Source organism: Eubalaena glacialis, chromosome 8, assembly GCF_028564815.1.
Source record: "Eubalaena glacialis isolate mEubGla1 chromosome 8, mEubGla1.1.hap2.+ XY, whole genome shotgun sequence".
NCBI lineage: Eukaryota > Metazoa > Chordata > Mammalia > Artiodactyla > Balaenidae > Eubalaena > Eubalaena glacialis.
Genome location: NC_083723.1, coordinates 122,527,206 through 122,553,347, shown reverse-complemented (window position 1 = coordinate 122,553,347; position 26,142 = coordinate 122,527,206). Strand labels below are relative to the sequence as shown.

General features: G+C 58.9%; 1 protein-coding gene across 6 annotated transcripts; it reads right to left on the bottom strand.

The window, feature by feature from the left end:
• KRBA1 (KRAB-A domain containing 1) lies at positions 1-25,884 on the bottom strand. Of its 6 annotated transcripts, XR_009701917.1 has the most exons (19): positions 25,737-25,884; positions 17,877-18,003; positions 17,349-17,468; positions 16,535-16,669; positions 15,760-15,912; positions 14,910-15,041; positions 14,520-14,702; positions 13,498-13,644; positions 12,731-12,949; positions 12,070-12,243; positions 11,475-11,576; positions 9,381-9,533; positions 8,652-8,834; positions 7,637-7,843; positions 7,418-7,549; positions 6,076-6,180; positions 5,394-5,639; positions 2,858-3,859; positions 1-29 (listed from the first exon to the last, which is right to left on the bottom strand). XR_009701917.1 is itself a non-coding variant. In XM_061198870.1 (18 exons), exons 1-18 carry the CDS (start codon positions 25,746-25,748, stop codon positions 2,961-2,963), a joined length of 3,429 nt encoding a protein of 1,142 aa, XP_061054853.1. In that variant the 5' UTR covers positions 25,749-25,884; the 3' UTR covers positions 950-2,960. The 6 variants fall into 6 exon arrangements, 5 of the variants coding, with proteins under 5 accessions (XP_061054853.1, XP_061054855.1, XP_061054857.1 ...); XM_061198870.1 differs by lacking the exon at positions 1-29 and having other exon boundaries at positions 950-3,859; XM_061198872.1 differs by lacking the exon at positions 1-29 and having other exon boundaries at positions 950-3,859; positions 6,076-6,177.
• Between the last annotated feature and the right edge of the window lie 258 nt (positions 25,885-26,142).

Sequence of the window (26,142 nt, the reverse complement as noted above, 5' to 3'; positions counted from 1 at the left end):
TGAGGCTGGTTGAGGGGAAAATGGAATGACTGAAAACAAACAAAACCCACAACACTGTCAGTACAAAAGGTGGCAGGAAAGACGGGAATTCCCCACCACCAAGTGAGACAAACATAAGCACAAAATAAGATGCTATATTCAAATCTCAATGTACCAGCCATCATTTTGCACATAAATGGATTAAGGGCTCTGAGTAAAGGACAAAATTTGTCAGGCTGGATTAAAAGACAAAATCCGACCGTAGGCTGTTTACAGAAGCCACATCTAAAACACAAGGACACAAGGTCTAGAGCAAGCCTGGTCTGCCCATGCACCAAGCTCCTTCAGCAGAGAGCGGTGACGTCGTGGGGCGTCTCCGGCAGGGGACTGTGGCCCCCGCACCCCTTCACCTCCACGGCGGCCCCCCTTCTACTGGGCTGTGGGGAGCCCGCTCCGATGCCGACAGGCTGAGGCGGGACCTTCCCACCTTCCTGCCTCACAGTGGCCTCGGGCTGGCGAGGCAGATGGGACGCCGGGGTCCCTGACAAGACGGAGCTCCGTGGGAGCGAAGGTTCTCTGCCCCCATCTCCAGACCCCGGGAATTCCTGAGTTCCAAAGGCCCCTCGGTTTCTCCCACCAGAGTGACCCCATTTCCTCACGAAGTAGTTGGAGATGGACACGGGACCAAACTCCTAAACTGCACACAGATTGCTCACCAAATCAAAGATTCTAGAAGGCTTTTCAGTTAATAAAGGGTTTTGTCCACGTGGCAGGCAGTGGACCTGGGGGACGAATGTGGCTGCAGACCAAGGAGTGCCTCACCATTCATTTTATTACTTGTTTTCTACATTCTTGAGAAAGGACTTGCACTTTCCCACAGGGTCCAGGTGGACCCGGAGCCCCCGGCCTGGCCGCAGCCGCCACGCGCCCCCCCACTCCCCCCCACCCCCCCCGCGCCCCACACCAGCGCCAGCAGGAGGCCCGCGGAGCCCGGAGCTACCGCTCCTCCCGCCCTCTGGGCCCGCGTGCTCCTTCGCGCATTGACCTGCAGGCTGACATTTGTAAAGCCCACAAAACTGAACCTTCAAGGGTCACGCAGAGGAGGACGGCGCACCCCGCCCCGTCCCCGCTGAGAAGGGCGCGCAGAGGGGAGGCCGCCCAGGAGAATGGGCAGGGGCCTCCTCCGCAAGGCCAGAAGGCCCCTCGTGGCACCACCGACCCCCTCTCCCTGCCAGGCCGTCAGACCCTTCCTACTGGCTCTGAAATGGGCCCAGCATCGGTCCTGCACAGCCTGGGAATGAGCTGGACTCATCTTCCTGAGTGGAAAGCCTAGAACTTTTCTGTTCCTTATTCTCCATCAAGTATGGCTAACCGTGAAGACTGTCTCTTAAACATCCTACTTACATGATCTGACGAACACTAGCTTCCGAAGACAGTCATCTTGGGACTTACTCTAGTCCTGGAAATGTTCTAACACCCCCTTCGATGGTCTGTCTGCCGGCCACCCCGCCGCCAGCACGAGCGGGCTGCTCCTTCCACAGGGGCAGCAAGGAGCACAGGCCAGGCCTGGCGTGTGTCCCCAAAGACCCTGATTTTAGGGGCGCACTGGGTGCAGCAGCCACAAGGCCCCCCTTTAAGCACCCATCGTGGCTACAGTCACTCTGGACCCCGAGTCAGCCTGGGCCTCGGCGCCGCGCCCAGGTTCCCTGACAGCACAGCTAACCATGCCACAGGGCCTTCCCGGACAGCATGTGTGCACAGACCGTCCCGAGGATTCCTCAGATCAAGTAAGGACTCGGGCGGGGAAAGATCGGGAGAAAAGATCTGACCCTGGGGAGGGAAATGCGGCAGACGACAGGCAGGCCGTTCCCCGTGTTACACCGAGTGCCACCTGAGGGGCGGAGCCCAGGGCAGGCTGGTGGCCGCCGGGAAAGCAGACCTAGTGACCTCAGTCATGCTTTCGTTCCCCACGAGGAACCCAAGTCTAGCTCAGCCCCTCACGTGTGTTAGGGGTTGGAGTGTGCACTCCTCCCGCCCGGTTCGTATACTGGAGTCCTAACCCCAGTACCACAGAACGTGATCTTAGCTGGAGGCAAGGTCTTCACTGAAGTAATCATGTTACAGTGTGGGCATGAGGATGGTGTCCTCAGACGAAAGGGACATTTGAGGCATGAGTTCAGGGAGAGCACCCTGTGAACGTGAGAACGGTCAGCGACCGGCCACGGAGAGGGGCCTCGAACAGCCTCAGAAGGAACCAACTCTGCCAACACCTCGACCTTGGACGCCTGGCCTCCAGAGCCGTGGGGATATACGTGTGTGTTGTTTAGGGCGCCCGGCCTGTGGTACTGTTACTGCGGCCCCAGGAAAAAGACACGTGTGCTGCTCGAAATTTCCCAGGGAGTCATGTGCGAATTCCTCCCCCAGCCGCGGAGGGGGGGTGGGGGGCGGGGTAGGGGGGTTGCTGATTCTCTGGAGGCTCTGGGAGGGCAGGCTTGTCCCCAGTGCTGGTAACAACCAATCAACCACGCCCTGGTGTGGCCCCTCTGGGCTCCTTTCTGTAGGAGCCATGAGCCTTTTCCTTAGCAACCAGGGTCGGTAATTTTAGAATTCACACAGGTATATCCAGCTTCGACCAGGGGGCGGAGTTCTGCCCCAAATGAAAGCTAAGCCCCCATCCGCCAGGAAGAGGACAGCCACGGCTTCTCGGCGCTGAGGTCAGGACGGCAGGTGGGAAGAGGAGCTCTCCGGCGTGGCGCCCCCGAAGCGGCTCGCAGCGCCCCGGCAACGTGGCGTGCACGCGCGTGTACGGGTACCACCCCCTGCCGGCACCGGCAGTTCCAGCGGGAAGGGCAGGAAGGGAAGCGACGTTTAAACGAACCTGAGTCAAGAAAGCCAGAGGCATGGCTGGGGAACGCAGCTCCCTGAGCAGCGGGCATCCTGGAGTCCGGGGCGGTCAGGCCAAGGGCACACTCCCGGCCCCCTCACAGTCCAGACACGGGGAAGGTTCGGCTGCAGGGGGCCGAGGGGGGCGGCCGGCCCCCAGAAGAGGCGGCCAAGGGTGGGGCATCCTCGGCAGGACGCAGCCCAGTAAGACGGCGGCTAGGGGGCCCCCACCCGGGGTCCCTGTGCTCCCCACCCCACAGCTCCCCCTCAAGGGCTCTCTGGAGCCCCACCAACAGGCTGCTTGGATCCTTGGGCCACTTTAGGGTCCTGGGCGGTGCCGCTGCTGCAGCCCGAGGCTCTGCTTCTGCACTGGTGGCCACCTGGGGGGGTGGGGCAGCAGGCAGCGAAGGGGGCGGGGGGCTCCGGTGGCCCTCCGGGCGTCCGAGGGGGTGACACGCGGTCAGCACAGCGGGGCTGCCGCATGCCGAGGAGAGAGGCTGCTGGGAAGGGCCAGAGCTGGGCCCAGAAGCCTCTGCCAGGGGCACGTCCGGGGGCAGCAGAGGCACCAGGTGGGGCCTCGCGCTGGCCAGGCCTGAGGAGTCGCCGGCCCTGCAGCCTTCCACCTGGCCCCGCAAGATCTTCGGTCTCGGCCTGCGGGGGCCCTTGTGCCTCCAGTAGGGTGGGTGTCTGTGAGCAGGGCCACCGGTCCAGCGAGGGCCCCCGAGGCGGCCCTTCGGCCCCGGGCCCCGCGGGCGCCGCCTCAGCCGATCCACCTGGGTTCTCACGGCGGCCACTTCCTGAGCCAGGCCGGCCAGGGCCCCGGCCAGCCGATCCAGCTTCTCCGAGAGGGCGGCACCGAGGGTGCGGAGCTCGTGCTGCAGGGAACTCCCGCAGGGGCACGGTGGCCGCGGGGAGGCGCGCGGCAAAGCCCGTGGGATGGCGGCTCCGGGGGGAGGCCCTGGCGGATCTCCGGGAAGAGGCCTCGGGTGGGTCCCGGCTGAAACCAGAGCGGTACGCGGGTGAGGGTCCTCGAAGCGTCAGGACCTTCTCTCCCCCCAGGGTCCCTTCAGCTAGTATCTCATCCTGCCCCGCTAAAACCGGGCTTCAGATGGGCAGGATCCTAGTGACTCAGGCTGGGGAATTATGGATGGCTGTTCCCCAGATTCACGGGCAGGATAAATCACAGACCAGGTCTCCATGGTAACTAAGCCCGCTTAGGACAGTGGCCTTCCCATCTTCTAGGAAAAGGTGGGTTCTCTATGCCACCTTTGGGCCCTACTGGTGCCCCGAGTGCCTAACTCTGCCCTTGGGAGTCAGTGGGCAGGGCCTGGAGAAGCCGCAGACGGCATGAGGCCAAGGCCGTGGGCAGCATCTGGAGAGGGCCCAGGAGGGCCAGTCCAGCCTGGGTCCCAGGTGTTTCTAGTGGGGTGGCCAGGGGGCTGTATCAGCACCCAGTGCTACTGGTCACCAGCAAACCACAAGCGTCCCCACCCCCTCCTGACCTGTACCCTCCCTCTTCACAAGTTACAGACATAGGACTTTAAGTCTTAAGTTACTTTAAAAAAAAAATCACCTGCTCCTTCACCCTAAGTTCCCTTGGAACTGGTCTCCACCCGAGGCAAGCCTCATAAGAAAGCCCCGTTACCACCCGGAGCCGCAGGACAGACCTGCTCTCCGGCCACATCTGAGTCCCCAGCCCGGCTCCAGCCTGCACTTCTCAGGACCCCAGAGCTTCAAACAGAAAAAGTGGAGACTGGAGCCCAAGGACCCAAACGATGCCCAGCCACGTGCTTCAGGAAGGATCTTGGCTAAGGGCCAGCGATAGTGCTGCTGTCCTAGGTGTCCTTCTACCCGAGGCGCAGCAGCAGGGCTGCTGGCCTCAGGCCAGCTCAGTGCTCCTGATAAAGCAGCTGCACCTGCAGGGACGCCAAGCCCACGATCTGACGGAGCCCCCCACTGCAGGCTTCAAGTGTGAGGATCTGGGTGCACGTCCCAGAGCGGACCAGGGACCGAGCCCTGCCCTCCCGAGGCGGGTCTCTGACGTGGTGTAGGGAAGAGCTTCCTCGGGGTCGGGTGACGCAGAACCACATCTCTGGGGACGCCCTCGCCAGGCCACTCACTACTGCGCCTGTTTCCCCCTCTGTCCTCTAAAGTCGCCTCAAACCCCGAACTTTGATTCTGGATGCATCTATTCTGGGGAAAATCTCAATTTCTGTTTTGCCTCTAAAAAGGGTCTGCATACTTTTATGAAACAGCCAACTATTCCTGTAGGAAAACCCTGAAATGAAATAAGCAAGCTCAAGTGAGTTCAACGTGAGACTCTTCCTGCCTGTGACCCAAACGAGCCTGGAAGGCTGTTATGAAAAAGCCTTTCCCAGGCTGTGAGCCCGGGGGTCTGGCTGGCCCACCCTGCCACAGCGAGCTGAGCAGTGGGGAAAGAGGGTGAGTGGCCGTGCAGACGCTGAGCCCCCACTAGCTCCGTGCTTGCAGGGCTCCCGACACTTGAGGGGGCAGGGAAGCCACCAGCTCACCTGTAACACCTGGGCTCCCGTCTCCAGGCCCCAGGCCCCTGGACTCTTCACCAGCCGTCGGATTCCAGGACAGGGGCCCACAGGCTGACCCAGGAGGCTGGCAGGGCCCAGACCCCGACCTTTTCTCCAGCTGAGAGGCAGGGCAGGGATCCACAGCTGCCCCCGCAGGAAGAGCACAGAGCACTTGGGGTGTGGATACACATCGTTTTCCCAGAGCCACTCTGACCGGGGATATTTGGACATGACCTAAAAAAAACCCCAAAACAACCAAACTTTCAACTTTCAAATACTGGTTAAACGAGATGCAAGAGGGATATACTCGGCTCGTTAGGAAGCGCATCTCTGGGCACCAGGGCACACAGCACGAGGGTGGCCCGGATTACTTCTGGAGTCCTCTGCGGCTCCGGCATGATGCCTCTGGCTCTCCCAGTAGGTGGGGGCTGGAGAGCAGGTGGAGAGGGCCATGGCTGCAGGTCCCACCCCCAGTGAGGCCCCTCCGGAGACCTGCTGGAGGCCCTGTGGGTCCACGCCTGGCCCCCTCTGCTGTTTTCCGACAGGTCCACGGCTGGTGAGGAATGTGGGTACAGCCGGGGCTTGCGCAGAGGCCAAGCGGTGGGCGGAGCCGCCGGCCTGAGTGCAGGGGGAGCCCCCTTCCCCTACCCTGCACCCCACCCATCCCTACCTCCTCCGGCGCTGCCCAGGGGGCCAGGCGGGCCCAGGCTCTCAAAGCACACTTCTGTCCAGGGCGGATGGGACCGGCCTCCCACCTTCTCTTCTGCTTTTCCTGCTGGGAGCGAACACTGGGTCAGGCTCGGACTGAGAACTGAGGAGGCCTGGAGTAGCAGGCAGCCGTTTCCAGCTTTCCTGACGGGACAACCGCTTAGTTCCCCAGGTGGAGGGATCTCACTTGTGACACTGTTTCTGTTTACTGCCAAAGCTACTGGCAACACAACCAGGTAAGGAAGCAGGCAGCCCCCCAGATCTGGGTGACCTAGATCAGTGACCACTGGAATGACCCTACTTCTCCCTTCTTGGGCCCCAATTCCAAGCTTATGCTTTAAATAAGCCAATAAAGAGTGAACCTGCCAAACCCTAGATACCCTACCCTCCACCCTAATAAAAACACAGTCAGGGGCTTCCCTGGTGACACGGTGGTTGAGAATCTGCCTGCCAATGCAGGGGACACGGGTTCGAGCCCTGGTCTGGGAAGATCCCACATGCCGCGGAGCAACTAGGCCCGTGAGCAACAACTACTGAGCCTGCGCGTCTGGAGCCCGTGCCCCGCAACAAGAGAGGCCGCGATAGTGAGAGGCCCGCGCACCGCGATGAAGAGTGGCCCCCACCTGCCGCAACTGGAGAAAGCCCTCGCACAGAAACGAAGACCCAACACAGCCAAAAATAAATAAATTTTTTAAAAAAACAAAAAAAAACACAGTCAGGTCTGCGCACTCTCTCTCCCCCACATCTCGCCAGTGGGCGTGCCACGTAACCTCCACGACCTGCAAGTAATACATCCTGTGCCTCCAAGTTCCCTGATGGCTTCTGCCGAAGTGCGTGCTACAGCACACAACACTGGCTCCAGTGGGGCTCCAGTGTGTGGGGCTGGCCCGCTACGAGTAATACGAGCTGGGGTGAGGGCCGCAGGTGTTCCTAGCTGAGAGCTTCACTATCGATATACTGGGACCGACACAACAGTATATATATGTACATACGTTATTAAGTGTGTGTAATGTGCATATATTATATACACATATTAAAAATATATATATATCTCTCTCTCAAGCTTACTGTCAGGCTTTCCAATTAAACACACTCATTTAACACTCCTGGGGCCCCATGTGCCTCAATATCCCCGCCTTCTCTCTTGGACACAGCTCAGCCTACGGGGAACTCAAGCGTGACAAAAGTAGAGAACTTTCTGGCAAGAGTCAGGCAAAGTGATGGGTGGGACTCAGAGAACCCAGTCTCTGGACCCTTGGCCCTCCTGGGGGACATGCCCCCTTCTCAGGAGACCCCAGGCTCACCTGCACTGAGACCACGGTGGTCCCCGGTCTCACCTCTTCTCCGGCCTTCACCAGGGCTGCTGCCAGCGCGAGGGCCGCCAGAGCGTGGGGAAGGAGCGCCAAGGCCCTTGCAGCTGGGAAGGCGGTCCCTCTCTGCCACAAACAAAGCTGGGATCAGGGCGGTGCCTGCACCCTGGGGCGGGGCTCCCGGCTCTCCCCTCCCCTCCCCAACAAGCTCACCCTGCAGGAGGGGCTGCCAGAGCTCAGGCTCCAGCCTTGGGTCTTCTCCTTCTGAGCTGCTGATGCTGGAGCTGGAGCTGGAGCTGGGGCTGGGGCTGGGGCCCAGGACAGGGTCGGCCAGGCAGGCAAAGCGCAAGGGTCCCCCGGGCAAAATCCCCTTCAGAGAGTTCTCCAGGCAGTGGAGTGGGGAGGGCTTGGTGGCTGGCCCTGGGCAAATGGCAATAAAGGAGCCCTCTGTCCATCAGCCCAATGCCAGGCAGGAGGGCCCTCTGCCTCAGTGGGCGGGCTCGTGGAGCTGGTCCTTTTTCAGCTCAGCCCCATACAAGCTCTGGTGGGCCCTGGACAGCTTCCTCTCTGGCCATGGCAGGTGGAGAGATGCAAAGCCAGAGCCTGGCCCGGCCCCCAGTCACTCTGGAAAGGCCGCCGGGGACCCTTCCAGAAGTCTCAAGACCCTGGAAGCCATGAGCAGTCTGGTTCCAGCCAGGCTCTGGGTCTTATAAGCCAGGCGGCCCCTCCTACTTGCACTCACTCAGGACCAGCAGCCTGAGGAGAGATTCAGTTCTGTCCACAGGAGGCCCTCCCAAACCAGCTCTTTCTTGCCTGGTGGGAGTATTAGAAATACTGTACTTATTCAAGTGAGTCAGACCCTACCAGCCCACTTCAGCAAGTCTAGGAAGGAACTCTGCTGTGAGTTCAACTACGCTGCAGCTGCAGCAGTACGACACACGCCTCCACCCCCAGGCAGCTAGTACAATAACGGAAACAACCAGTCTTTCCCCCAGAGAAACCCAATGTCTGGATAAAAGCAGTGCTCTCCCCACTTCTTTTCAGCACACCTCGGGGTGCTCCAGACAGCAGTCTTTGGGAAATGTACACACACTCCAGCTGGCAGTCCAGAATGGGTGAGATAAGGAAGGAAAAGAGGAGTACAGAGGGACGGGGAAATCTGTTCCCTCATCAAACACTGTATTGGGAGGGAAACATGCCAGCAAGTCCCGGGGCAGAGGCAGCTCACCATCTGGGAGCCACGTCCACAGTCCTGGCCTGGCGGCCCCGGGGTCCTTGGGGCCTCGCTGGTGGCAGGTAGGGATGGTGCCAGAGGCAAGTGCCTGTGGGCTGGCCAGGCGGAGGCTCCTGGTGGGCACATCACCCCCTCGCTGTCCCAGGTGGGCTGGCTCACAGGCCTCACCCCTCAGTCCTGTTTCAATGAGAAGCCAAGAGGCCTGTCAGCCCGGGGGCTCCGTGTTGGCACCGAGGCCAGGAAGTCACTGGACAGAGAACAACTTTTGTCATGTTGGATTCTCGGGCTCACAAGCTCCTGGAGCGGGCCATACCACAGCCCCGCAGACGTTCCCGGGAGCCTCCCGAATCCTCCAGGATCTCCTTATGCCCCGACCCAGCTACCCGGACTCCCGGCAGCCCCACAGCTCAGCGGCCGTGCTGGATGCCAAGGCACGTGGGGCCGACAGCCAGGATACAGACACTCTGCGGCCAAGGCCCCGGCTCAGGCCCGGATGCGGAGCAGCAGTGGGGCTGGGTGTCCCGTCCCGCCTCACCGCCGCCAAGCCTCTGCCCAGGCCGTTTCCAGGACATCATCTCATCTCAGGCCGGGATGGGGGCCCACCAGCTTCTGGGGAGGCAGCGCCCAGGGCGGTCCATGGCGCTGGTCTCCAGCTGCTCTGGAAGGCTGCCGCGGAACCTTCCAGAAGTCTCAAGATCCTTCAGACGCCGGGCAGCGCTTTACCTTCCATGCCTGCCGTCCAGTTCTTGGGCTCCACTCTCCATGGCCCCCTGTGCCCTGCCGAGGAGCAGGACCAGGTGGGCTGCGGCCCAGGTGCAGGTATCTCTCTGAGGCAGTTCTCCAGGCCCTGGAGCGGGGAGCTTCCCACGGGGCTTCCTGTGAAAACCGAACACTCGCGGTCTTGGCTGGTCAGAGCTCGGTCCTGTGAACCCCAGGAGCCTCACCTGTGCCCTGTGTCCGGTGCAGCCGGAGCTACTGGAGGAGGCGCAGGGCCCGAGGCTGGTCACGCCGGCTCAGGGCACCCGGGGGTGGGGGGACCTGGTCCCAAACCCGTCACTCCTGCCTCCCAGCGGCCCTGGGAGAGGCCTCCCTAGCTTGGCCGCCTACCCAGAAACTGGTCAGCGGGCTGTGGTGGGGGAGATGGGCCCTGAGGCTGGAACGTCGTCAGGCTGCCTTCGCTACTCAAAGAGGGAAAGGCCAAGGACGGAGCAGGTCAAGAAGGGCAACGCTAACGCCTTTCAACTCGGGAAAAAAACAAATTGCCAAAATCGTATTTCTAGTGACAGAGCTGTGGATACAATAGGAACTAGATGGACTGAAATTCTTTTTCTTTTTTTTTTGGCTGTGCCATGCGGCATGTGGGATCTTAGTTCCCTGACCACTGACTGAACCCGCGCCCCCGGCAATGGAAGCGCGGAGTCCTAACCACTGGACCGCCAGGGAAGTCCCTGGACGAAATTCTAGAAAAGGCCCTTCCTGGGTCAGCTGTCATCTCAGCCATGCTCTTTCCTGAAGGCGTTTGCTGATGCTGGGCCAGGCAGAGCAGGAGAAAAGAGAAACTGCCAGAGCTTCAGGCCGCTGTGAGGCTGGAACTGCAAAGTCACGAGAGGAACCCCACACACAGCTTTCCCCACGGACGCTGCTGAGTTCTGGGGCAACACGGGGAGCTGGGGAGCTGGGGAGCTGGGGAGCTGGGGAGCTGGGCTGGAAGCTTCTACAAGGCGGCGTGAGATCGCCTGCCCTTTGGGTGACTTAGAAAACCAGGTCTGTTGATAGAGGATGCTTGAGAAGGAATGTCCTGGTCCCGACCGCAGCCCACCGCGCAGCTGCGGGGAAGAGAGGAGGGGGCAGCACAGCGTTGAGGATGCCAAGACCAAACGTGGGAAGACGCCAAAGGGAAGCACAAAGACAGAAAGCACGGTGAAGAAGCTACACGCAGGATGCCGGGCCACACGCAGCGTCCCCGGAAGTCACAGCAGCAGGTGGCTCAGCAACACAGGGCAGCAGAGGGAGGCAGACGCCACCCTTCCTCCGCAACCTTCCGTAGCTTTTAAGCAAGACTGAACGATCTATTACCTACTAAGAACTAAAAATTAAAAAGAAAATTCGGCTGCATGTTGGGAGGTAAAAGCCCCCCTACCTAAGGGGTTGACCCGTGGCAGGTGCAGGGACCCAGGCCCAGGGACACCGGAGGCCCCAGGCCGGCCCGATGGCCCCGGCTGGCCTGGCGCAGAGCCCTGGGTGCAGCTCCAGGCCTTTCCACTGACAGTGGGTGAGGCCAAAACACAGAGGAGAGCCCCGGGGCCCGGGTGTCCATGGACAAGGCAGACGGAGAGCACGGGGGTTATTCAGGTGGAGAAAAAGGTCGAGTCCTGCAAGGTCCCAAAGAGGGGACAGCTCACATGGAGGCCTCCACAAGGAGGTACCCTGACGCGCAGCCACCAAACACACCCTCTAAGGTGGTTTCACACAAACCTCATGACGTTTTTCCTGAAGTTGGAAAGTCAGTGGATGTGACAGACACTGACTTCTTCATGGCTGGGATAAGGAAGAATTTGATGTTCAAGGAGATCTTTTTACTATTTAAGACATCTTAGATGTCGTCCTGCCCCTTCTGAGCCAAGTCACTAAAAGAGACCCCCGTCCCCCAAAACAGGCCCTGCGTCTGCTCCCGCCGCGGCATCCGCTCCCGGCCGCTCTGCTGCCGGCACCGGGCACGATGGCCTGACTTGGTGGGGCCGGACACATGGCGGTGGGCAGGGGGCGCCTCCCGTCCTTCCCCAGAATCCACTCCCAGCCTCAGGCCGGCCAGCTCACCTTTTCCAGGCCGATGCCCCTGGCTGCCCTCAGGGCTCTGGAAATCCAGGTCCCCGTCAATGCTGCTGGACGAAGAGAAGCTGGTGGAGGTGCCTTCGGAGCCTGCAGGGAGGGCAGGGCTGTCTCTCATGCAGCCCTGCAGGCCCAGAGCCAGAAGAGGCCCCAAGACAACCAATGTGGGAAACAGCACAGCTGGCGTCATGGGAAAACCACAGAAGAAGAGGTCCCCTGGGCCCTGGGCTGTCGACGGGCGCCCAGACCTGCCCCAACGCCTCTCCCACTGGGATCTCCCCTTAGGTTAGGGCACTCGTGGCACTGATTAAAATCCCGTAGCACGTTAACCCACATAAACCCAACCACTGGTCTTGTGGGCCTAGAGGGTAAGTGAACCTCTCAGTGGAGACAGTGAGCAGAAGAGTTTCACTGGCTTCCACCAAATGCAGGGGCTGTTTGGGGGTAGGCATGAGAGGGGGCTGGGGGAGAAGGGCTGCACCCCTGAGGCCTGGGATGAGGAGGGGGGACCTGACGGTGTCCTTGGCATCCCCCATTCTGTGCACAGGGACAAACGCCACCCCGAGCCCATGACGCAGTCTACCTTTGCTGTGTGATCCGAGGCGCTGCAGCTCGGGCCTCTGAGACCCAGGGTCTCCTGGCTGGGGGCTCCGGGACCAGGAGCTGGCCGGCGGCTGGGAAGGTAACGACCCACTCAGGGGGATGCCCCTCAGACAGGCCTCCAGGGCTTCCAGGGGTGAGCTCGAGGCGCTGCCGGCTGGGATAGGGGAGATGCCCCATCACCATCTCTGGCCCATCCCCCCGGCCCAGCCCCGGCTGGCTGCCTGGCCTGCCTTCCGCAGGGGTGGCGAGTCCTGTACCAGGCGTGGGAGCCTGCCAGGCAGGACGCCCTTCTGTGCGGGCTCTGATCTGCTTTCTGCTCCCCGATCTGGGGAAGCGACGCCAGCTGCACCCAGGCCCAGGGGCAGGGTTGGGAGAGCCACACGTAGGGGCCAGCTTCCCGACAGTTGGGAATTCTCTGCAAGACCACGGTCCTTACAATGGAAGGCTTCCTGGGCAAGGGCCTGGGTTAAGGAGGACGGGGATTAAGGGAAGGGATTAACTGCCTGAGAAGGACGGCCAGGTGGACGCCTCTCCGCCCAGGAGACAGGCAAGTGCCCCGGCCCCTGTGGGCTGGCAGAACCTTGTTGGGGGCGCGGAGAACCCCACCTGGGAAGACTCGAGCAGACAAGCCCAGGCCTCACCTCGAGCTGCAGAGCCCCAGCTGGGCACTCGGACCCAGGCGGTGCCTCCATTGTCCCTGGGGCCGCCCGCGGCAGAAGGGCCATGGGTCCGCTTGCTGAGCTGACAGGAAGCGGGCTCTGGGGGCCCCTGGGCCCAGGCGTCCTCCACCTTCACTGCAGAGAGCACGCTGCCAGCTCCAGGACCAGGCCCGGGGGGAGGGGTCTGGAGGGAGCGGAGCCCTGTGGGAAGCCCCTCATGAGGCCTTCATAGGGTTAGGATGGGGCATCCACGGCCCCCGCCTCCAGAGATTTCTGCTGAGGGATGATGCCAAGCAGCCCACCCCAGGCAGCACCGAGCCAGGGTCCTGCCTTCAAGGGCAGCACGTCCATCTCAGATCGACTTTCTCAAAGTTCTGGGACACTGATGACCAGTGGTGAGCCCATGTGAATGTGACAAGAACCCCCTTGTCAAAATGATACCCGGCATGTCTACTGCCTGGAGCTATGTCTCCTATTTTCCGTCTCTCTCCCTCCCAACCATCCCCTCCTTCCTTCTGGAACCCTCAGCTCCTACTGTAAAGCCAATCTGGAATGTTACCGCATTGCTGCACCTCCTACATGCCTACGCCCTTTTACAGCATGATCCCCGACGTCTGGCTACTCCAACCGACACACTGATGTATGCGCCCAGGTGTCTGGCTGTGGAGGGTCACCTACTGCCCTGCTTGGAGCGGAGAAAGGCAACGGTTGACGTCCAGGGGCCTCCCTGCCCAGCCAGTGGCCTTTACCTCCAGAATTCCTTTTCCAGGCCCCTGGGTCCTCCTGCAGCCGTGGGTCCCTTGCTCCTGAGGGGCTGTCCCGGGCCTCTGGGATCTCCTTCAGACAGTTCAGCAGACCCTGGAGGGGACAATCCCCTGAGGCTGTCTCTGTCTTCACTACAGAAAAAAGGAACACATGTTCCCCCTGAATCGGTGACTTCAGTCTCGGTGACAAACAACCAAAAGAGGAATTCAGTTAAAAGGTCCAAGGCCAGAAATCTGGAGATGCAGGTCTTCTTATAACTCACTCAGCCTTACACAGGCCTCTGTCTTCTTAGTGCTTGGTTTAAAAATGCCTGTCTACACACCTCCCAGAACTGGATGGATGAAAGGAGGATGTGGAAATGCACCCTACGGGCAAAGCATATGGTGCTACTCTGAGTACAAACGAAGGAAGTGGGCGGACTGGGTTGCTACTTGTACATGGTTCTCTGGGCCCTGAACAGAACTTAACTTGAGGAGGCCCAAGCTTTTTACACACACACACAGCGTGTACCTAAGCCTCACAACAGCCCTCTAAGGTGGGAACAATTATCCCCTTTTACAGACTGGAAACCAAGGCTCAAGGCCTTGAGGAGCCGCTCACAGTCTGCCCGGCTAACAGGCGTCAGGGTCCAGGGCTGGGGCTCCTGCCCCCACCACGTCACCCTGCTCCCCCAAGCCCACCGCAAGCATCCCACTTCGTGTCAACATGAAGTGACATTCACTCATCATCTCCTCCTCAGGTGTCCCATATTAGGACGAGTAAAGAACCCAAAGAATCCAGGGCAAAGTCTATTTCTGAGTTTTCTTATACCAGCTGACCAATGCTGTTCCCCTAAGACAGCCATCTGGCTCCAGAAATGTGACACTAATGATACGGGAACGGCCAAGTTGGCAATGATCCTTAGGGAGGATGTTATATTTATAGACAAGGATCTATCAAAGGGCAATTCGAGCTTTCTGCGGGCTCAGAAACCTTGGCGTGAGGAGACGGGTCCGCAGGGACTCACCTGCCCAGGGCGGGCTCCCAGGCCACGGCTCTGCTCCGGTCAGCTGGGACGCACCCAGGCTGGGGACGGGCGGCAGTAAGCTCAGGGGCCGCTCGGGGTGCTGGGGCCCGGGATCGAGGATTTCCTTCAGGCAGTTGATGAGGCTTTGCAAGGGGCTGTTCCCAGGACAGATTCCTGCAGCTCCTGCAAGGCCAGCACGCTCAGGGCAGCCCTGAATGCGGCAGCTGTGGGACCTTCAGGGGTCAGATTTCCCACCCGTGAGAATGGGGACGACGTCTGACCGCCATGTAGGGCTGTCAGGAGGCTGAGGTGTGAGCCACACGATGCCTCCCTTTTCCCACCTGCTCAGCTCCGGCGCAGGCCCCGCCCTCAGGAAAGCCAGCCCCTTACCTGCCCCCGTGGTCCCTCTCTCCTGATTCCTGTGGCTCTTCCACCTGCCAGGGCTACAGGTCGGAGGGCTAGGCTCCTCGCTGGGGGCTCCTGGGCTTTCCTCCTCCACAGGCCTTGGCATGTCAGCAGTTTCTGTTGCAGGAGAGACAGGAAGGCCTCTCCAGCCCCAGCTCCTGACCCTGAGAAGTCACCCAGGATCTGGTCCCCCGAGAGGACAGGCCTCTCCAGGCTCTAAATCCCTGAGGGGCAGCCAAGTCCTGGGAACTTGGATTTGCGGCAGAGCCAGCTCCCACAGGCTTGTTCCAGGAGTCCATCCTGGGGAAGGCGGGGTCTTTCCCTGTTTCCTTCTGGTGTAAATGTAAACACAAGACTGTTCACTCCGGGACCCTCCCCCAACCCCAGCCTCTGACTTTGGCTCAGCAGGTCATGCCCACAGCCTCAACACGCAGGCCCAAGCCTTGTACATATGTTTCTCAAAGCTGGGCATGTGGCAAAGGTGCCAAGTGACACCTGAAACTACAGGCTAAATGGGGTATGTTTTTCAGGAGTGCCAATTTTATGCCATATTAATTTGAAATGTTTCAGATAAGAACAGATATTCAGACAAATGTATAATTTGCAAAAATTTTTAAATAAAATGAGACCCAGAGAAATTCCAGTGGCCACCTTGCCCTCCCCGACTATTAACGCTGCCCTGGCGAGAAGCTCTGAGAGTCAGGTCCGGTGCCACAGGCACGCTGCACACAGCACCTCGCGAGTGGGGCCGAGCATCCCGCATCTTCGCCGGTCCACGGGCGGAGGCCCAGCACTAGGCCTGCTCACTGGGGCCCCCGTGCTGGGTCATACTCACTGATGGGGAGGGGGCTCCCCTGCCCCCTGGCTCTGGGCGGGCTGCTGGATGAGCTACCGCTGGGCATGGCGGCCAGGCCAGGCCGGCCGACAGGTGTGTCCGGAAGGCAGCCGAGCAAGCCTCGGAGAGGGCAAGTATCCCCCATCACAGCTGCTGTTGCGGGGCGGGACACTGGAATTAAGCCCGGCAGGAGGTAAAATGCCCCCACCATTGTCCCATCCTGGCCCTTCCCTGCCATGTTCCACTAACAATGACCGGGATGTCAGTAACCTCTGCCCTGTCATCCCTGGGCTCTGACACTTAGATTCACAGTCGAGGTGTTGTTCTGATAAGATCCTTCTCACCCGACCATCAGCTGAGCGGACTCAAAGGAACCCTACGGGCTGGGGCTGCTGGGGACAGACCCCTGAGGAGGTGAGAGTGCCTGGCGAGCAGAACTCGGGGAAGGAGGGAGAGTCTGGTGAGGCGGGAAGAGTGCAGGCTGGGGGGACCTGGCCACTCATCTACAGAACAGGGCCGGCCTCGCCCACCACGCAGGGCACGCCACGACGGGGGCCCCAAGGGCATGGATGAAGCCAGGTGGAGCCACTAGAGAAGAGTCAGAAGCTGCTGTCTCACCACGATTCACGCACTCTCAGAGGACAGGCACGCCGCCCGGGTTCATGCAGTGGGGTGACTCCACCCACGGCCGGGCAGGGGCTGGGCAGGCGCACAGCGCTGCCCACAGCTTGAACTTGTCTGTGGGATGCAGAGGGACCGCCCGCTGTCGACTCACCCTCGGGGCTCGCCCCCTCCCCGTCCAGGCTGGCTCCCCCGCTCTCAAGGCTGACTTCCCCGAACAGGAACTCTGGGATCTCCTTCACCAGCTGCACCAGGGCGCTGAGGTGCAGGCTGTGCTGGGGGGCTCCTCCTGCCGAGAGGCCACAGGGAACCCCCCACATTAGCTCGGCACTCATGCTGCTGCTTGTGGCGTCACGCTGCGTCTCATGTAATCCTCCCACCACGTGAGGGGCAGCAAAGGAGAGACCCGTGTCCAGAGACAAAGAGGACCTGGGATCAGGGCAGGCGACCTGCCCACGGCACAGCCAGGAGCAGGACGCTGGGGACCACGGGTAACTGAGCTCCTGTCGCTCGTTCCCTGTTACTCCTCCGAGGGGACCGCCAAGGAGGGCTGCCTCCCCGTGCCCTGCCACTATCCGGGCCCCTGCCTTTCCTGGCACCCCCTGGACCACATCCACCGCCCAAAGTCTCTGGACCTTCAGGGGCTGCAGGCTGGCTCTGCACGGGTGGTGGCGGGAAGGGGGCCTAAGGGGGGACAACTCTCCAAGGGTGACCCCAGCTTTCTTCTGAGCACTTCATGCGATGGGCAACAGTGTACCAGGCTCCCGGCCCAGAGGGGTGAGGGGTGAAAGGTCACGGAGGGGTCGGTGTGGAGAGGTGGGGAGGGTTGAGGTCCCAGCGTCCCGGAAGGAACGGAGCCAGGGGCTGAGGACACGTGGGAAGGACACGAGTGAGTCCACCTGGGCCTAGCCTACCCAGGAGGACCAGGACCCCAAAAGGGCCTGCCCTCGCCTGCCAAGATTACTCACCCAGGGGCCCTCCTCCCCGAGGAGGCTCCGGCCCATCACCAGCACAGCTCCCGCCCCCCATGGCTCCTCCAGGCTCCGAGGGAGACAGGAAGGCAGAGAGGGGCAGCAGCTCCACTGTCCCTGGGGAGGAAAAGAGGGACAGTCCCCCGGGAGTGGAAGCCGGCCTCCGCCCTCCCACACGCGATCACGCCAGCAGCCCAGGCACCTGCAGTCCACGCACCTGTGCCCGTGTGTGTCCGTATGACCACCCAAACCCCAGGGCCCGTCAGAACCTCGGGGACCAGTGCTGTTTTGCCAGTTTCTTAGGGCCACCACTGAATCACACCCAGCACCCTAGTACAGTCCACAGAAACAAGAGCATAAAAGACCCGCGAGGCCCCCAGCTCGGCGCAAGGCTCTCGACGCCACCTCATCGTGTAAACAAAGCCCAAGGCCCGGTGGGTCCCGGGGTCCAGAGCGACTCAGGACCTGCGTGGTGCTGACCCGGCCTCCCGTCCACCCGTCAGCCAGCTCCTGCCTGCTCCTCACCCAGGGAGGCCAGCGTCTCGTAGTTCTCCCGCATCACGTCCAGGTACAGCGCCCTCTGCCCCTCCCCCAGCAGCCGCCACTCGTCCTCGGAGAACCGCACGGCCAGGTCCTGGAAGGCCATGGACACCTGTGGGCACAATCTCAGGGGAGTTGGCTGGTTCCTTCCCAGCAAGGCCAGCCTAGTCATCCTCAGCTTGGTGACGCAGCCTGTGTCTCCAGCTGGACACCAGAGAGGGGGGAGCAGTGACAGAGAGCATGGGGAGGGCGCCTGACACACGGGAACGGGCAAGGGGCAATGGGAATCCGCTCAAGAGACAGTGACGGGGGTCAACTGCGTCCCCCAAAAGATACGCCGACGTCTTCACCCCAGTACCTGAGAATGTGGCCTTATTTGAAAATAGGGTTGCTGCAGATGTAATTAGTTAAGATGAGGTCATAATGGAATAAGGCAGGTCCTTAATCCAATATGACTGATGTCCTTAAAAGAAGAGGAACAGAGACAGACCCACAGGCAGGAAAAGTCCATTTGACAATGGAGACAGAGGTTGGAGTGATGCAGCCACAAGCCAAGGAATGCCCAGGGCCACCAGAAGCTGGAAGAGGTGAGGCAGGATCCTCCCCCAGAGCCTTTGGAGCAGGCTTCATAAGATTAAAGAAACATTTTGTCCTAATTTCTTTAAAAATAGTCATTAAGTGGGCTTTAAAATGCCCGTCAGACCCTAGAAGATGACCAGCATCTAGTAGGCATGAATTTTAAATTACAGCAAAAATTAACTTCATGCAAACTTAAGCACAAAGTTTATATTTATATTAAGCAGAATATAAATTACGGGAAGGGTCCTTCTGGCTTAGGAACAAATGCTAAACTATTTATCTGTAAGAAAAAAATTATTAAATAAAATGAAGACACTCCTAATAAAGCAAAGATAATCTACTGCCTTGTTTCATCAACTCAAGTCAGTGATTTTAAAAACCATCATTGCGGGACTTCCCTGGTGGCGCAGTGGTTAAGAATCCGCCTGCCAATGCAGCGGACACGAGTTCGAGCCCTGGTCCAGGAAGATGCCACGTGCCTTGGAGCAACTAAGCCCGTGCGCCACAACTACTGAGCTTGCGCTCTAGAGCCCGCGAGCCACAACTACTGAAGCCCACGCGCCACAACTACTGAAGCCCGCGCGCCTAGAGTCCGTGCTCCGCAACAAGAGAAGCCACCGCAATGAGAAGCCCGCACACTGCAGCGAAGAGTAGCCCCCGCTCACCACAACTAGAGAAAGCCCGCGCGCAGCAACGAAGACCCAACACGGCCACAAATAAATAAATAAATTAATTAATTTAATACCCGTCGCCGCTACCAACCGTGGCCTTGTCATTGTCACCAATGGCATCTGCTCCCCACTCTGCCTGTCTCCCGCTGACCACCGGCACCACGAGGACACACCCGGCTGGAGGCAGCCTCTCCACGGGCTACCTGCCTTTGGTCCAGAGTCCGAAGGCCCACAAGTGGTCAGACACCGCAGTCTCTTCCTCCTCGGCCCCCTGTGCATTCTGACCACCGGACAGCCGCTCAGCAGGCCAGCGGGCTCTCCTGAACTAACCTCTGCCCCTCTGGCCGGGTATGGGCACCTCCTCTCGGGAATACGCTCAGATGCCCTCTGAAACATCTCTCAAAGAGCCACCCCCATCTCTTCCTGGCCTTCTGGACAGATAGATCGTAGCCAACGTTCAGGTCCGTATGGAAGAGCAGGCCTGACACTGCTGCCCCGAGAAAGGCTTGCCTGCGAGGCTGGCCTGAGGCTGGTGCTGGGGAACTGGGATTTTGGGAGGTTCCCACAGTTTCCTGACTGATAAGGATGGGTTGCTGGGCCCAGGCTGTTTGTACAAACAGTGTGGTTTATGCTGAACACTGCTTTCCTCCTGGGACTCTGGGGTTTCAGTACATGCCAGGAGAAGGGTGCCTACGTGGCCTGCCCCCAGTGAAAACCCTGGGTGCTGAGTCTCTAGTGAGCTTCCCCGGGAGAGAACATTTCACACCGGTTGTCACAACTCATGGCTGGAAGAATTGAGTACGACCTGTGCGACTCCACCAGGAGAGGACGCCGAAGCGTCTCCTGCTCCCTCGGGACTTTGCCCCCGTGCCTTTCCCCTCGATCGTGACTGTGTCCTCTGGCTGTAATGAATCACAGCCGTGAATACAACTATACGACGGGTCCTGGGAGTCCTCCTAGCAAATCACTGACCCTGGGGTGATCTCAGGGACCCCGACACAGGGCCCCATTGCACTTCCCAACAGGACATGAGCACTGTGAGGGCCCAGAGGGTGTCCCACCTGGCACATCTGGCAGGGAGGCCTCACGACCCAGTCTGGCCCTAGCTTTGCAGCCTCGTCGCCCGCTGCTTCCACTCACGCCTCCCTCCTGGCATCCACAGCCCACCTGCCTCGCTCTGTCCTCTGTTCCTCTCTCCTCTTCTTCCTTCTCTCCCTCCTAGAGTCCGAATCCCAGCCAGGCTCGGGAACCCTGGGGCTGGTGGAGCAGGGAGACACTTTGGTTAGGGAGTCCCTGTCTGCTCTGCGGACCGTGATGGAATAAAATTTGTTTTTAAGGCAGAACAAGGAAGCTTAAGCATAACATACTCCCTGCCTGTACTGGGCCCCCCTAACGTGCAATGGGCATCTACATCCTACATGTACATCGTACGTTAAGCAGACCTCCTCAAAGGCAGGAACGTCTGCTCAACCATAAAGATCAATGCGTTTTTTCCTTCTTCATTCTTTTCCTAATTCTGTATGGGGTCATGGTGACCTGCTGTACGTGTAGATCTGGACTGTGTATCTTTGGCGAACTTTATGTAAAATGTCAGTGTGTCATTTTGACAAACGATCCTTTGTCTCTAGAGTGTACATAACTGTGCCTTCAACCTCTAACAAGTGGAACAGTCCGCAGAGTTTTCGGAAAGACTGCCTCCCGGGTTATAATCCTCAGGTTGGCGTGAATAAAATTCTCTATTTCTCCTTTAGATCGACTACTGGTTAATTTTTTGTCAATGCTCGGGACGCTCAGACTTGTCCCAACAGGCCCAGGGGCTGAATGGCCACAAACACTGCCAGTGGGCTGGGTGCACACGTTTACAGACGCTGTTGTGATGAACACATGTGTGTCCTTTAAAGGTAATAGTGAATTTATTTTAAAATACATGGAGAGGCTAAATTCTAAGGTACTAAGTTTTCAACATTAAGAAAGAGGGTCACGGAATCAAAAAGGTTGGAACCCCCTATCAGTAGTCCCACTCTCTCACCACCACAGCCAAGGAAAAGTGGGGAGGGGGCAGGAGAGGGTCAAGGAGTTACAATTACTTCACTCTCTTTTCCCTTAGACACTCAAATACGTGTTAAGCTCCCACTATGACCAATGCGCTAGAGAAGAGTAAGTGTCCCCAGAACCTGGAAACAAGTCAAACCAAGCCCTGGGGGAAAGATCAGCCACCTGGAGGGGGCCTAGCGATGGCAGGGAGTTTGGAAGCCCCAGGTCCTGGCCTTTGGACCTGTCAGGGAGGCTGGAGGGCAGGTGGAGGGGCTGGAACCAGGTCACTGAAGGGAGAAGGCACCAACACTGCGGCACTGTCACCATGGACCACGCCTAGAGAAGGGCACTGGGAGCTCCAGAATCTGTCTGGGCTTCCTGGCCTTGCCCAGGTGACAAGAGTCTCTGTCCTGCACCGCAGGGCTCTTCCTAAGGGAGACGGATGCTTCAGGCCATCCTGGCTCCACGATGCCAGCTTATCCAGCAAACCTCTGTGCTCGGACTCCGTTAACCCTGGGCTTCCCATGCAGATTTCACGTTAGGTGGTCAAACACTTAATCGGCCACCATATAGTTCCAGTTTGATTGTCAGCTCTATTTTTCACCGTAAGTTAAGGAACTGGCATATTCTGATTTATCTCTCTGTCCTTTATGAGTCTGGTTAGTGTACGTTGATCCCCCTGAGAACTATAAGGTGGGGAGGTATGCACCGACCGACACCAGGCTCTGCAGCTGCAAAACAAAAATGCCACCCAAAACACACGCCCATTTTATAGGAGGCCGGTAAGGAGAGCCAAGGTGGGCTTCGAGGCCACGTCTTCTCCACCTCCTGGCAGCTCCACACAGGGCTGGCTCTGCAAGTCCCTTAGCTCAAGGGAAGAACACGCTGATCCCAGCTACCGAGCTGCAGAGGGCCCGCCTTTCTAATGAGGCCCCTCCCCCGGCCCTCTCCAGGGGACACCAGCCACGCTGAGAACTGACACGGCCTCAACACCTCCTTATCTGGAGACGAGAGCTGGGGTTGTGGCACCTTCTCTGCCTGTACACTTTCCCCAACACGTCACATTTTATATGTGGACCAGGTGCGCGAGACCCCAGCCAGCCTCTCAGCTCCATCCATCTCTGTCCCTCCCTCTAACACCCACTTGGATGCTAAGTGAGATGTCACACACAGGGGGCTGAAACATCAGCAGAGGGGTGATCCCTACACACTTCCGAGCACTTCAGATCTCTCGTTTGGTTGACAGGATGGCCCTACGCGGGCAGCTGCTCAGGCACTTTATCCTGGGCTTGGGGCGAAGGTTCCAAAGCAAGGAGGGGTGACGTAGCATGAGCAGGCAGACAGCCAGGGGTCAAGTCTAGGACCCTAGACTGTGCTTGACTGTGACTATAACCTATCAGAAGATCAGTAAACCTTAACAAACCAAGCATCAAACATCCACTTTTATTTTTTTTGGCCACGCCTTGCGGCATGCGGGATCTTAGTTTCCAGACCAGGGATCGAACCCACGTCCCCTGCATTGGAAGCACAGAGTCTTAACCACTGGACTGCCAGGGAAGTCCCAAACATCCACTTTTTAGAAAATCATTATTACCCAGTACAGTTTGTAGTGATAGATTATGGGAGTATCTGTAACAAACAAATTCTTATTCTCAGTAACCTCTTAATAAAAGCTGAACTTTTAACAAGATTTTCAAGGGGGTGATGGAGGGGAGGGGCAGGGTCTTGGGTAAAAATAAATGATCCTGTAGCCACTGATAATGGCAGAGTCCAAATGGCATGGCCCTGGCTGGAGCAGGAAGTGGGGAGAGTAAGAGTCCAGCAGAGCCAAGTGGCAGTTCTGTTGCAGAGCTAGTTCAAGTCAGCAGACAGCTTCTCTGTTTGTCAAACTGGGTGAAAAATACTCTGTGTCCTTATCTTCTCCCATCAGAAGCTATTTACTACCTAACATCTGAAAAAACAGAAGGGCTTTTAGGTTCAAATGACTTACTTCAGAATTTCCTTTTAATTAGGACTGATTTTCTCACCTCATCTTAGATCTACTAAATCATGATTATGTTTAGTGCTTTCAGAGCCCAGAAATTGACATTTTCAAGCTTCCCAGATGATTCTGACACATTCTAAGTTTAGAATCACAGGGCCAGGGGAGAGCTGCCCTCCAGTCACGGCCGGAGACTGGGCAGAACCTGCCCGGCCTGCCGCAATGAAAACTACTCGGGTGAACGGGACCCTCTCCTCCCGCCAGGGGCCAGCTGTCCACCATAGCATTGTCTGTGAACTAGAAATCACCGACAACTGCTGTACACCTTTAAGGTGCAGTGAACATTTAGTGCCAACTTCCACTCACAACAGGGGGGGTTCTTCAATTTCTACTTGAACACCTATAGCAACGGAGGGCTCACCACAGTCCCATCGGTGGCCTGATCTGTCAGTTAAGAAGTTCTGGAACACGAACGGGCAGAGTGTGGGGCTTTGGGCTTGACCTCAGGAGCCAGGCTGCTGGAATTCCAATCCCTGCTTTGCTTCATATTAGCTAAGGGCTCGGCAAACTCGTCTATAAAACGGGGATCAAAACAACCTCTCTTGGGACTTCCCTGGTGGCGCAGTGGATAGGACTCCGTGCTCCCAATGCAGGGGGACCGGGTTCGATCCCCGGCTGGGGAACTAGATCCCACATGCATGCCGCAACTGGGAGTTCGCATGCCACAACGAAGGAGCCCACGTGCTGCAACTAAGGAGCCCACGAGCCGCAACTAAGGAGCCCACGAGCCGCAACTAAGGAGCCCGCCTGCTGCAACTAAGACCCGGCGCAACCAAATAAATAAATAAATAAATATTAAAGAAAAAAACAAAAACCTCTCTCATAGGAATGTTGTGAAGATTAAATGAATTAACAGAGGAAAAGTGCCTGGAACAAACGCTGGGACGTGATAAGTGCTACGATTCCTATTCTTACAGCCGAATCTGTCTGCCTAACATCCATCTGTAGGTCACAGCCGGCCACCTCCAGCTACAGAGTGGGCTCTTACAAACACCATTCCTGACCCTGAGTGCCTCTTTATCTCCTGGCTAAATATACCAGCTCTTTTAGACATCTGGAAGAGATGGTTTCCAGGCCATTCATCACCTCAGCCAAAAGATAAACTCTTGTATGACAAAGTTCTTATAAAACGTGAACGGGAATTGACCGTGGCCAGGGGAGGCGGTTCCATCAGTAGTCTCCCCCTACCCAGAAAAAGCAGAGGAAGAGTGAGGTGTGTGTGTGTGTGTGTGTGTGTGTGTGTGTGCACGGAAGAGGGAGGGGGCAAGCATGACGTGCAAACACTCAGGCCACAGACACGGCCTTCTGGTCCTTCTCAGCGTAAACCCGCTCTCCCAGCATGTTTCAGGCTCAGACTCGGGCTTCCAGATCAGATGCTGAACCTTGCTGCCCCCACCTGCGGGCTGTGCTCCCACGCCCCTGAGCATCTGGCAGTCGCGCTGGACAGGAAGACAGGAGGCCGTCCCTGTCCCTCTTCCTCTGACTGTGACCTACCACTCCTCAAGGCCACTCCTGGGCACCTTCTCCATTAAGCTACACAGTGGGAGGACACACTCCAGAACATGAGATCTAAAAGATCCAACCCCTCATTGTACAGAAGAGGAAACTACGGTACGAGGAGGCCTGAGCATGGGGCCAGCGGGCATATCTGAGCTGGGGTGTCCGTGGGCTCCCTAACTACACGGCCAGATCTGCAGAGGGGACTGCCCTTGTTCTCACAGCATCCAAACTGCTTGGCTTCTCCCTTTCTCCCAGGAGCTTGTGGGGCATTCATGTCGCCAAGGTCCTGGCACAGTGCTGCTCTGCCTGGCCACAGACTGCCCCAGCCACTCTCCCAACACCACCACCCCTCCCCCGCCCTCAAACCATGGAGCCCACGGTTGTCTGAGGTTGGCCCAAGCTCATGAGCCACCACAGTTACAGAGCTGGCCCCAGGGGACCACCCGGCAGAACGTGCGGCGACTCCCCTTTGGTGCCATCAGGTTTCCTAGCACCTTCACACAACTTGCCCAGACTGGTCCCAGGCTGTGACAGATGGGGCTCTCCCTCCACCCCTCGGACCGACACATCTCACCTAATGGATACAACCTGGTACCTTGTTCTATGCCCTCCCCCCGCCCAGAGTCCAGGATCCTACCACGAATGAAAGTGAACAGATTTACTCATTCTCCTTAGGCCTTCGTGCCCATCGCTCCCAGTATAATTTATCATTAAAAGCCAAGAAGAGAGGGTGATGCTTAACCCAAAGGAACGAGTTTCCAAAGGTGGAGAGACTCCAAGTATGCGTACACTGCGGGGCGGGGAGAAGGGAGGGGGGCGTCCGCGGACCCAGACTTCTCCGCACCAAATCCTGCGCACCAGCACTCCCCCCACGCCCGGCCAAAGTTGGAGGGTCCCAGGCTCGCCCCCGCCCTCCAGGCACGCACAGCGCCGAGCGGAGCAGACCCGCCGAGGCGTCCGTCTGTTCTCGCCGGCTGGCGGCGGGGTCCCGGCTCGCGGCGCCGTCCGCGCTAGCCTTACCTGGCGCGCCATCCCGGACTCAGCCTCCGCTCCTGGCTTCCGGCACGGCCGGGGGCACCCGCTCCCCGCCCACAGGCTGCGCCGCGACCCTCGGCGGCGGCGGCGGCGGCGACGACCTACATCGGCGCAGGAGGAAACCGGGACGAGCGCGCAGGCCGTTGAGGAGGGGCGGGGGTGGGGCGTCGCATCCCAAGAGAGGGGGACCAGCCTCCGCGGCCCTCCGGGCGCAGGCGCGAACTACACTTCCCAGAAGGCGCCGCGGCGCAGGCCGGAGGAGGGGCGAGGTGAAGGCGGGGCGAGCCTGGTGGGCGCCCACTCCCCACTGGTTCAGCCGAGACCCCGAGAAGCTGCCAGGGGGGTTTGGCGCCGGGATCTGCCGGGTGGTCAGCTTGCGGTGTGCTTGCCC